General features: G+C 40.3%; 1 protein-coding gene across 2 annotated transcripts in view; it reads left to right on the plus strand.

Moving 5' to 3' along the window:
* Positions 1-12431, plus strand: part of MARCHF1 (membrane associated ring-CH-type finger 1) — a 293848-nt gene that overhangs the window by 202537 nt on the left and 78880 nt on the right. The window contains exons 1-2 of one of the 2 annotated variants that reach the window (XM_034661416.1): positions 6530-6797; positions 7075-7830. In XM_034661416.1, the coding sequence (XP_034517307.1) occupies positions 6607-6797; positions 7075-7830 (947 nt within the window). In that variant the 5' untranslated portion in view covers positions 6530-6606. Of the gene's footprint in view, positions 1-6529; positions 6798-7074; positions 7831-12431 lie in introns of those variants that run through there. The other variant, XM_011235504.3, reaches the window with a different exon arrangement.

The following is a 12431-nucleotide window of genomic DNA, read 5'->3' on the forward strand; positions in this document are numbered from 1 at the left end:
TTTCAGAATACACTAGGACATGGACCTCTCTTTAGAGTTCTATACTGCAGGCTTTTACCAGACTTATTGCTAAGACACCAAGACCTGGTGACTGGCTCTTTGTTACAGTCAGGCAGGGCTCTGACCTTCCAACCCATTTGAGTTTTCACTGTCATTGCCAGGCCTTTTGCCTAGTAGTCTTTTCTGTGGCCTTCTGTTACAAAGTCACATTGACGTGAACTCTCGTTGACCCTTGCTTACGTCCCCAGGCTAGCAATCTCAGTTATCTTTCACACACTCGTGAAAGCACAAGAAGACATCTGGATTTCCTCACCCCCGTCTGGAAGAATGGGAAATTGGCACGGGTGCCTCTGTTGCTTCTACCCAACCATGCAGGTGATATATCAGGCACCGCCCTTGCCCACTGAAGAGCTACTCTGAAAGACATTGTCGTCTTTCCCAGGGAAAGGCAGAACAAACATCATTCTCCTAGTTTTCCCACAACCATCTCCTGGTGAATCTTGCACATACCCTGTCCTGCCCCCACCCCTTCTCCCCAAACCATGTTCATCCCAGGGTGGATAAATGGGGAGGGAAGGCACTGGAATTTCATCCTTCGTTCTTGTTTCCCTCTCCTGTTCTTCAGCAGCAGGTAGTAGTGAGCAGAGAGTATTTATTCTTCCTGTAAATTGTAGGTTTAAAGTCAGACCTTTTATCTCCATACACTATAGGTTGTAGTAAAACTATGCCCAGAAGTCCAAGATCTTTTCTAGATGTATAAACATGAGATTTGAGAATTTAGAAAACACTTGTAGTGTTTCTCAAAAAAATCAGGCTTACAAGAATATTATCACTGGAGTCTCAGGAAAAAAAAGTCTGATCTGAAATTAGAAGTAAAATTTTATCCCCTTTGACCTAAGCCAGTGGTTCTTAACTTTGGCCACACATTGAGTCACTGCGGCAGCTTTTAAAAATACTGATGGTCAGGTCCTGTACCCTGGGACCCATCCCTCAAAAGCTTCTGGAATCAGGCCCAGTTAGAGATATTTATTTGAAAATTTTCCCAGTGATTCTTTTAGCCAGGATTGAGAATCACTGACCTTAGACTGTTAGGTGTCTTCTCTGAATGAGAGGATACCGTTGAGTTCACTGTGGGGAGAAAAACTGAATGAATAAAAAGAAGTCTAATATTTCATGATTAGCATCTGACTACAACTCTTGGACATTCTGCAAAGCAGTTATCTGATCAGTGATTTCATGTTACCATCATAACTATTCTTTTACGTAGATACCATGTTGAGTATGTGTAACTGAAGAATGAAAGTGGAATCCAAAGGAGCTAAACAAGCCGTGACTTTACCACTTAAATATTAGAGGAAAAAATACCAATCCTGATTTTTTATATTAATAGTTATCATTTATGACATCATCGTTAATATGATTAAAAAGTTGGGGCACCTGGGTGGCTCCGTCAGTTGAGTGTCCAACTCTTGGTTTCAACTCAGGTCATGATCTTGGGTTCGTGAGATCAAACCCCCACGCTGGGCTCCATGCACAGCAAAAAGTCTGCTTGAGACTCTATCTACCTCTCCCTCCAGCCCTCCCTGCCACTCTCTCTCTCTCTCTCTCAAATAAGTAAATATTTAAAAAGTTATGTTTTCTTTTATTAAAATTAAAATTTAAAATATTATAAAAATATATAACCTGAAAAATAAAGGTTCTTATATTCCCACCTCACAAAGATAATCACTGCTAATGGTTGGATGTACGCTCCTCCAAATGTGTCCTATTCATATGATAACATACATCATGAAAGCATTTTTTACCCAAGTGAGATCATACCATATACAGTTTTGAAGCTTAACTTTTCACTTAAAAATATATCCTAGACGTGTGTGTGCGAGCTTCTGTGTACATGTATGTGGTATATCTCATTTCTTAAAATGGCTTATGTATTTCAATGTTAAGAACTAAATAAACATTTGGGTTGTTTCCAATTTCTTGCTATGACAAAACCATAATGAACATTCTTGTTATAATGAACATATCTTTGGGGAATTTTGCAGGTGTTTCAACAACATTGATTCCCGTGAGAATTTCTGACTTGACTACCATAGACATTTTCTATGTTAATAAAGCTTGCCAAATTGCCCTCCAAATAAGTTGTGCCAATTTACAATTATTTCAACAATATATGGCAATGCTTGGTGTCCCCAACCTTGGCTATACTAGGTATTAATCAATCCTTTTTAATGTGCTGATCTGACAAGTGAAAGTAAATGCCATTGTTTACTGAATTTGCATTTGTCTGCTCACTGAGATTAAGCATCCTTTTACACTTGGCCAAAAGCCCTGTGAAGTTTCTCCCCTGTGAACTATACCTGTCTGTGTGTCTTACTCATTTTTTTCTAAGATCAACCAATTTTTCTTTTTTTTTTAATTTGTAAGAAATCTATGAGTACTATAGGAATTAGCTATTTGGCTATCACATATATGATGAAATATGGCATTATTTATGTCTTTGAGTTTTATCTAGGGTGATGTTGGTGTGTGAGTGTGTTTCTTTTTTACAAATTAGAAGTTTTTATTTTTTTAATTACCATGCTTAACTGTCTTTTCCTATGTTAATTTTTTATTTCATGTCCTCCCAAGAAAGGGATTCCCCTCCACAATATTATAAACATACTCAGTTATGTTTCCTTCTCATGTTTTTATTTTTATTTCGCTACATTTAAGTCTTTCGTCCACCTAAACTGCAGTGTAAGCATTAAGGAAGGGATCCAGCTTTACATTTTTCTGATGACTAGTCATTTCTGCCCATGCTATTTATTTAATAACCTGGCTTTTTGACACTAATTTGAAATGTAACTTTATTAAGTACTAGTAAGTAAGGAATAGAAAGCTAATAGATAGATAGATAGATAGATAGATAGATAGATAGATAGATTGATAGATAGATAGATTTCCACACACATATTCTCCTAATTTCTGAAGAGTCATACTATGTTTTGATATCTGGTAGAAGTACTCTATCTAACCCCTCATCCCACTTAACTTTATTAAAAATTTTTCATTGAACATTCAAGATGTTTACTTATGTTACTTTTTTCAACTGATTTTTGAAATAATTCTTATCATACTTCAAAATAAAACAACCAGTTGGGATTATATTATTTAAACTATTCCTCTTCCAATCCCTGATGCATCTTGGATATATCGAATACCAATTCTTTCCCCTGCTTACAGTCACTCCTGGACTTTCCAATTCTCAGCTGCGAAAGTGAATTTTCTAGTGCCCAAATTCAATAATTTCCACTTGCTGCTGAATATCTGTCAATGACTTTCAAAAATTTCAAAGTCACATACAGGATCTCTGTCTACTCCGTTATACTGACTTTGTATCACTTCTTATCTCACTCAACAGCCTCCCCCAGTCATTATAAAACTGTGTTCGCATTCACTCTTTCTTGCTCAGGCGTCATTTCCTGTAGGACACTTACTTTAAATCTCTGCTCCATTCTATGTGAGGTGCCCTTCCTTCATCAGAACTCCCATTACTAGACTTTTAGGATATATGAGATTATATGAAAATTGCCTGTTCCCTTGAATCTCTTTTCCACTAAACAAGACTCCTTCAGGATGCTATCTTTTCTTTATTTTCAGAACTCACCATAGTATCTATTACATAATAGACCTTTAATTCATGTTGCAAAACAACTAAATCTAAAGTGACACAACTAGGGTTAATTTTATATCAATCAGCTGGTTAAATAGATTCCACTGTCTTAGTTGGGTGCAGGTAGTTTTTCTAGGAAGTGATCCCAGGAAGCACTACAGGCTTGTGTAAATTAAGACAGAAAGAAAGGGGAAACACCAATAAAGAAATGTGTTAATGCGCTAGGGTCAACAGGGCCATAATCCAGTTTGCGACCATTGAAAGAAATGATAAGTCACTTTAGAACTATCCTTTGGGAGAATGGAAAATCTAGAGCATGTATCCCGACTTCAGTCCAAGAGTCGTCCCCAGAGGTTTTTTTTTTTTTTTTAAAGATTTTATTTATTTATTTGACAGAGATAGAGACAGCCAGCGAGAGAGGGAACACAAGCAGGGGGAGTGGGAGAGGAAGAAGCAGGCTCATAGTGGAGGAGCCTGACGTGGGGCTCGATCCCATAATGCCAGGATCACGCCCTGAGCCGAAGGCAGACGCTTAACCGCTGTGCCACCCAGGCGCCCCAGTCCCCAGAGGTTTTAACTTATGTCACACTTCCAGGTTGTGCCTGTGTGTAGCCAAGCGAGAGCGCATGGTACCAAAGACCCAGGACATAGAACCCAAGAGACACGGGCACTCAAGTGGGAATCAGTCAGCGTCCGGTGAACTCAGAGGAAGGCCGAGGGGATGGCGTGGGCATTAAGAGCATTTGCTACAGTAGCTGATACTACAGCATCTGTCCCACAACCAAACCGAACGTGTATCAACTAATACTGGATAGGAGCTGTTTGAAGATTCTCGATGGACAATAAGGATTTCTATTTCCTTCAAACTATTTAAGGCTTATAGACATAAATGCTATTTGATTCAGTCTCATGGTGGACCAAAAAACCCTCCAAAGGGAAGCCGCATGATTTTAACATTCTGTGTTATTATTCATTGACAAATCAGTTTCTCATTGTAGAACACTCATTTGCTCATACCTGTGAGATGATAATTTTTTATTTTGATTATGTCTGTTTCAACATCCTTTCCCTGTACAGCTTCAAAGAATTGGCTTCAACACATCATTGAGGAGCCGTGGGTATCCGTTATGATGCTCAACATATTTTGGTTCACTTTTATGATATCATTGGTTATTTGAGGTCACTTTTGGGCTTCATCTCTTTTTTTTTTTAAAGATAATGAGTGGTAAACTTCACTTTACTCAGCGACTGCTGCATGCAGAACTCCCTACTATCCTCAATGGTTGTATGTGGGGTAAGCAGTATGCAATCTAATAAAACTTACTGTTTACTACATAGAGTACAGAAATGCTTATATTTTACAAAAATTGGCTATATACCTCTCCAACGGATGCAAAAAATGACGTTAATCTGGATAAAAAATTTGAAGTAAATGAGTTTTGATAGAAATATTGAAGGATATAATCAAGCATGGACTAGTATTCAAAGATGACATTCAAATATTTTAATAATATAGTGTTCATGGATTGATAGGGAAACCTCTGAAAATAGTAAATCAGAAGTGTGCAGTTATAAATCAGCCTGTGGAAGCACCCCGAGAAAGCCATCCTTCCCTCTTGGCCTCTGTGTCCTCTGCCTAGAATATTTTTGATCCCTTCTTTGATAATTCTTGCTTGCCTCAAGTCTCATCTTCTATATTAGTTTCCTACGACTCGTTGACAAATTACCACAACTTGTTGAATTAAAGCAGCACTTTATTAGCTTATGGTTTTGAATGTCATAGTCAAACATGGGTCTCACTGAGCCAAAATCGAGGTGTCAGCAGGGATGCATTCCTCCTGGAGGGTCTAGCAAAAATCCCATTTTCTAGCCTTTTCCAGCTTCTGGAAGCTATAGAAAGAGAGAGAGAGAGAGAGAGAGATCTATCTTGATCAGGGCCCCCCTTATTTTCCTCCTGTGTAAAGGAGAAGAGTATTCCCAGATGGGTAAGAGAACAAATGAAAGGGCAAGATTCCTCATCCTAAACCTCTGCTCTAGCACCTATGCATATAGAAGCAGCACCGACTTCTCAGTTTCCTTATCGATAACATGGAAATAATCACAGCATTTAACACACTCACTTCTCATGAGTGTTAATAAACGGACAAGTGAAAATTCACTGACAGTGATTGGCACATACTATTCATTCAAAACTGTTAGTTGTTACTATTGCCCCCTGGGGAGATTATTCTAAGGATTTAGGAGACAGTTGATAAAAACCACAGCACAATGCCTGGCACGCTGCCAATTCTCAGCACAGTCTAGCCTTTGATTTATCACCATCTGTATTAAATACAACAGGTTAAAGAAGACAAATTCAGTGAAGAAAATGCATTTCAAAAGTAGGAGTTTGGTGAAATGTGCTCCACTTTTTTGCTAACAATCTGAATTATTTCAGGCTCTGTTATTCTCAACCTCGGGACCGTCAGAGGGTTAAAAGATATGAAAGGTCAATAATGTTGTGATGGAAGGATTTTATTAATTTCAGTGATGAAATAATAATGGTAATAACTATAGGCTTTTAAATACAACAAAACATTTTCGAATATATTATCTCATAGGGACTTGATGTGACTTCATGTTATTCCCAGGCAGTATCTAGCAGTCTAATGGCTATTTGATTATTTAGGCTTCCCAGATTGTTGTCAACCTTGTCATATCATAGCCTATATGTCCTTTGTACTATAGAATAGTCAGATGATACCCATTGTTTCCAAGGCAAATGGAACCATTCCACTCAAATGTTTACAGTAAATAGAACAGAAACTTGTGGAATCATCTTCCTCTCTCATAAATGAAGCAACAGCAAAGTGGTACAGCATCTCAGCTGTTCCAAGTTCCTCAAACAAGTTTTACTTTTGCAAAACGAGCCCTCTAACTTCCTATATGTTGTGAGCTGCGTTCTGAGCAACATGACCGGCAGCCACGTTTGTTGTAATTTTTTAAATATGTGGAAAAAAAGCAAGATATCGACCATGTATTACCTTAACCAAGATGCCAAATTATCTAACTTGTTTCTCCAGGCAAGCAGTCCAACAACAGGGACAGCTCCCAGGAGCCAGTCAAGATTATCTGTCTGTCCATCCACTCAGGACATCTGCAGGTAAGTGCTCAGCAAACGATCCTATTTAATCTGTTTAGACGAATGTTTTGTAGTCTTCTTTTATATTCCGAGACTGTGTGGCTCTTGCTTCTGCCTTACATTGTCCGTGGACAGTTTATACTGGCTTAACTTTTCCCCCTTTAGTGCATTTTCTTCATTTGATCTTTATTTACCAACTTCTGGTCCATGCTATCATTTTCATCATTCTCTCTCTCTGTCTTCCTGTGGCTCTCCTCTCCATTCCCATCTCCCATCCTTTGCCTGCTGCTTTGTCTAGATCTGCCATCTTGCATGACATGTCAGAAGATGCATTTGAGCAATGCACCCCTGTCATGGTGCTGAGCCCTGCTAGGAAGGAGTCTGGTAAGAAAGCAGTAAAGCAGAGGCCTAGGAGAAGGAGGAGGGCCTCTGAGAGATATGAGCCTGCCGAAGAACAGATAAAAGGGAAAAGAAATGATTTTCAAATCACAAGCCCCAGGTGGAGCGAGCTTTATGCAGATTCTTCAGATTCATCTTCCGCAGACGAGACTCACTGGATTCAGGCAAAAAGAAGAGCCCAGGTTAAATTCCGACTGTCACGAAGAAGGAGAAATGGCACTAAGCCTTGTGGAAACGTGGATGGACCTTCTGCTCCTCCTGGAACGGATCTGGTAGATGTGGAATCCAAAGGTAAAAGACAACAAGAGCTGATGGAATGTGAGAGTTGCTCTTTAAATCTCTGCAGAGGAAAAGGCACCAGGTACCAAGAATGTAGTCTTTCCCTGCCCCGAGGATCCTTTGAGATTAAGAGATCCTCAAGGAAGCATGAGGAGAGAAAAGGCAGATATGACCACAGAGATCTGCAGCTCTTGCATCGTCTCGGGCAATATGAAACAATCCAGAAAAGACATTCAGAAGCAGATTCCAGCCCTGATATACGGACAGTAGCAGAAGGTGGCAAGTATGTGGACACTGCCGGGCTCCAGGGGAGTAACTCCATGCAGAAGCCTCCTGCCACCTACCATGACGGGTCCGATAATTTAAAAATATGCAGGTCAGTCACTATAGGGAAAGACTTGATGCCATCCCCAGGCATTTCTTCCCTCTGTGAGTTAGGCGTGTGTTTGACCTCTCCCCTCAAAACAAAGCATGTATTCTTACTGTTTTTTGTCTGATTGGATATAAGGTAATAAAACAAGAAAAGATGGGTGTGGGTATGAGAAGAAACAATAGGGAAGCAGCCACGGGTTTGAAAGCTGTTCCAGAATAGAATTAGATTTCCCCTTTACCCTTCCCTTAATTGGATAGTGATTTATCCTGGTAAATCGACTGACAAACCAGTTGGGTCTCGTACCCATTCTAGTTAAGACAAGACCAGTGGAGGAAATATGAGTGAGAGTGTATGAAACCTTAGATCCTTTAATGCAAATTCAGTGAACTGTTAGCATCCTGACAGAAAGATATTCAAGGCTTGGGTTTTTTAAGGTCAGATTTTTTTTTTTTTATCAGAAAAATCTCTGCAGTTGGTGCTAATTTGTTCTCCAATTGTCTGACTCAGCAGGGTAATTCAAGACTGAAAGGCCACAGAAACAGGTCATGGATATATCAGTGACCGGGTTGCTGGAGCCTTCAGGGAAGAAGAACATATTAACTTTAGTAACAGTCATGTACTAAAAGGTTTTAACACGTAGAGATTTCATAGCTATGAGACTCCTTTCGTGCAATTTTTTTCCAACCATATACATTTTCAAAATAACTTAAAGTGAGCAAGAATTATATGAATATCCATGCTAGTATACACAAGTCAGATCATTTTAAACAAAACAAATAGTTTTACATGTTCATGTTATACCCTAGTCATTTAAGTTGGTTAAGTGAAGTTTTGTTGCATAATGCTTGGCTGTCTGGGCTTGTTTTATGCAAGTTAAAGTTACTTTATAAAACATGTATGTGTGTCTCCTGCCAATGACGTGACCCAGAGAGTGCTGCCCGTATCCATTCAAGACAGGACAAGGAGATTTGAGATCTCGTTGTAAGCAATATTGTAATAGCTTGTTTCTCTGAAAGTTTTATAAGATTTTCGTAAAATGCTCATTCGCTTTATTCATTCAAGCACCTGTTATCCATCAATTCTCGGCATTGAAAATATTACAGTGCCTGAGACTTGGACAGCCTCTGACATCTTAGAGCTTACAGTCTAAGGGGGAACAGAGAAACAAAAGAAACTATTTCACAGTTGATTCATAATTACGATCGTGATAAGGAATATGAAAGCACGTAACTAGGAAGCTTCACCTATTCTGAGAGATCAGAGAACACTCTTGAAGAGGTGACAAGATGCCTGAGGCTCAAAGAGTGACAGAAATTGATCAAGGAAAGAAACAGGGAGGACCATTGAGGCAGAAGGGGCCAGAACACCACACCAGGAAGAGGAAAGGCATTTAGCAATCCAGGGAACTGAAAGTGGGCCACTGTGGCCAGGGTGTGATGAATGTGGGGAGCGGGTGGTGGAGATGAGGGGGGAGAGGTGGAGAGAGCCATGTACAACATGCTCAGACATCTCACAGAAGTGACACCGTTTGATTCATATATTAATGTAAGCTTCTTCTAATCTTTGGAATATGATTTAAGTATGACTTCACTAAAATGTTGGGGATGGGATAAAACACGATTTTCAGTCCGAACTAAGAACTGCCCACTTACAGCCATCTGTTGTCATCCCCCGAATCTACTTCCAACGTAATTTAATGAAAGAAGCTAGTTGTGGGCTTAATGGTAATTGGAGAAAAAAGTAATGCTTGCAATTAAAGTCATAGTGGCTGATTCTCCAAACTTAAAAGCACTGCTCTGGAGGAACATTTTCAAAGACAGGATATTTAACTTAGACTTCTATTAATGAAAGTGAGATCGATGGGCCTATACTTATTATTTCTTGCTGTGGGTTATCATCAAAATATACCCACTAAGCAAATACAGAGCAACAAAAGACTTGATTCTTCCCTTAAGTGGCCTGTTATCTGGTGGGAGAAATTGAACACATACCTGAAAAGATACAAATTCAAGATAGTACAGGGTGAATTTAAAAAAAAAAAAAAGGTATACTGCAGAAATTCAAAGACAGAAAAACTTTTGAGAGCTGGAACAATCTGGAAACCCAGTTAAGAGGTGGGATTGGGACTAAGACAAGTAGAATTAGATTGGCAGAGATGCACGCCAGGCATTCCAGGCACCCAGGGCAGGGGCAGCATCACGAGCCCAGAGAGGAGGGAATGACACTCTGCACTGAAGGATTTTGCGTGAACTTATATGACTAAGGTGGAGAGTTTAAATAGATAACAACTTTAAAAAAAAAAAAGAAATTGTTTTAAAAAGACTTTGTAAAGAAAACACGCATATCTTTCCAAAGACTTTGGCTGTGTTCTGTATATTTTTGTTTTCAAACTGCCTCGATGAGCCTTTGGGTACCGAAGAGACTGCCTCAGAAGCTGAGAACAGATCAAGGGGATTATGCTCCCCTTTGCCCATCTTCAGTCAGAGAAGTTTCATGATTATCTCTTGTATATAATGGGATCCTACATAATATCCGTTGAAGAAAAAAAGATTTCGCTGCAAAAATAATACAGAGCAGCCTTTGCTCAATAAAATAGGCCTGATGCAGAATAGCATATACAGTCACAGTGTCCCTGGGGGTGTATTGGGAAGGGGACCCAGATTGAGAAGAACAAGTTGCAGTAAGGTGGAATATATCCTGCTTTGAGGTAAGTAGGATTAGAATGATAAAAGGTATTGAAAGGGAAGAACACGTGGCATGCTGGCATTCCACCCGGTGACTGGAAACAATCTTGGTGCTTGGAATTGGTGAGAGCATAGACAAAGGAGTCAGAGGTGACTCCAAACCCTGGAACTTGGGAGACAGGAAATGCTGCTGTTACTGATAAAGGCAGACGAGGTCAGAGGGAGGCAGTTTGGGAAAGACATGATGAGTTCCATTATAGGCAGGCTGCTTGCGGTTGCAATGACATTGCGGGGTCAGCTGTCCAGCACACAATCTGAGACACGTCCCTGAGGGGTAGTAGAGCAGTCACAGCTGGTTCTGTAGAATTGCTCAAGCATCAGTGAACTATACACAGATTGACACTAAACAATTGCATATTTGCAATTGTTATTAACATGATATATTAGCACAGGGTAATAGCACAAAGATGCTAATAATGAAAATCTTCTCAAGGCCAGGGAGGACCTATAAATCTGGGTATCATTCTCAGGCAGGTACCTGTGATGCCTGGGAAGTGAATGCAATCTCTGAATGAAATCATATACAGGAAAAAGGCCTCCAGGTGGACACAGCGTGGGCGCCAGGGTCCCCCCGTGCGAGCGAGAGAGGCAGCAATTGCCTGTGAACTTGCACTCCTGCTGCTTCAGACATGCATGGGCAGAACCAGCCTCGCTCACAACCACAAAGCAGAAGAAGCTCCTAAGCCCTTCCTCCTTTTCTGTTCCTGGCATTTGGTCCCCGCATGGGCACCCTATGCTCTTTCCCACCCTCATCAAAGCCTTATTCAGAGAAAGTTTCTCTATTAGCCAATTACAGCTTACAGGGAATTTAAGTCATCACGCTGTGACACCCATAGCTGTGTAATGAGTGGGAAAGGCTTTGCCCTTTCCACAGGAAAAAAGTGTTTAAAATATGGGTTAAATCATGTTAGCCCATGTTCGAGGCTTTTCAATGGCCTCTTAATTGCCCTCAGTGGCAAGTTCAAAATCTTTCATCTGATTTACAAGTCCCTGCATGATCTGTCTATCAGATCTGCCTCTCTAGCTTCAACACCCATCATTAATGAAGACCTGTTCATGCTGGTCTGTCTTCAGTTCCCTGAGAGTGCCCAGGCCTGTCCCTTTCAGGGCCTAGAATGCCTTCACATTACCCTCTCTGCCCTTCACCAGACTAACTCCTAGTCGTTCTTTTTTGCTTGGCATGTAATTTCATTTTGAACACCTTCATGATTCTCAACATTCAAGTCTCCTGGGAATCACTTCCGTAGCCTAATTTTTAATTGCTAACATGTGGGTATTTTTGTGATTGACTGTTTCAGATTTGTTCAGGTGTCTGCTGTGCCTAGACCAGTGCCTGGCACAATACAGTCAACATACAGTTTTTGAATGAATAGAGTTAGGGAAAATGAATTTTTCTGAGGAAATTATTCTTACAATGTGAAATGATAGCGCTAAGTGGTAGATTACTTCACCTGCTATGGAACCAACATACAAAGCATACTGTACACCAGCAGCGCTCAAATTTCAGCAGATGTTAGCATAGACCACAACGCTTGTTAAAATACAGCTTGTTGAGGGCTCCTGAGTGGCTCAGTTGGCTGGCTGTCTGCCTTCGGCTCAAGTCATGATCCCAGGGTCCTGGAATCAAGCCCCATCGGGGTCCTTGCTCAGCAGGGAGCCTCCTTCTCCCTCTCCCTCTGCCTGCCACTCCCCCTGCTTGTGCTCTCTCTCTCTCACTCTCTCTCTCTCTCAAATAAATAAATAAATACAATCTCTTAAAAAAAAAAATACAGAGTGTTGGACCCACCCCAGAGTTTCAGATTCCCTTCTCTGGGATTGAGTCCATGAATTTACATTTCTAAAATGTTCCCAGGTGATACA

This window comes from Ailuropoda melanoleuca, chromosome 5 (assembly GCF_002007445.2).
Source record: "Ailuropoda melanoleuca isolate Jingjing chromosome 5, ASM200744v2, whole genome shotgun sequence".
Classification (NCBI taxonomy): Eukaryota; Metazoa; Chordata; class Mammalia; order Carnivora; family Ursidae; genus Ailuropoda; species Ailuropoda melanoleuca.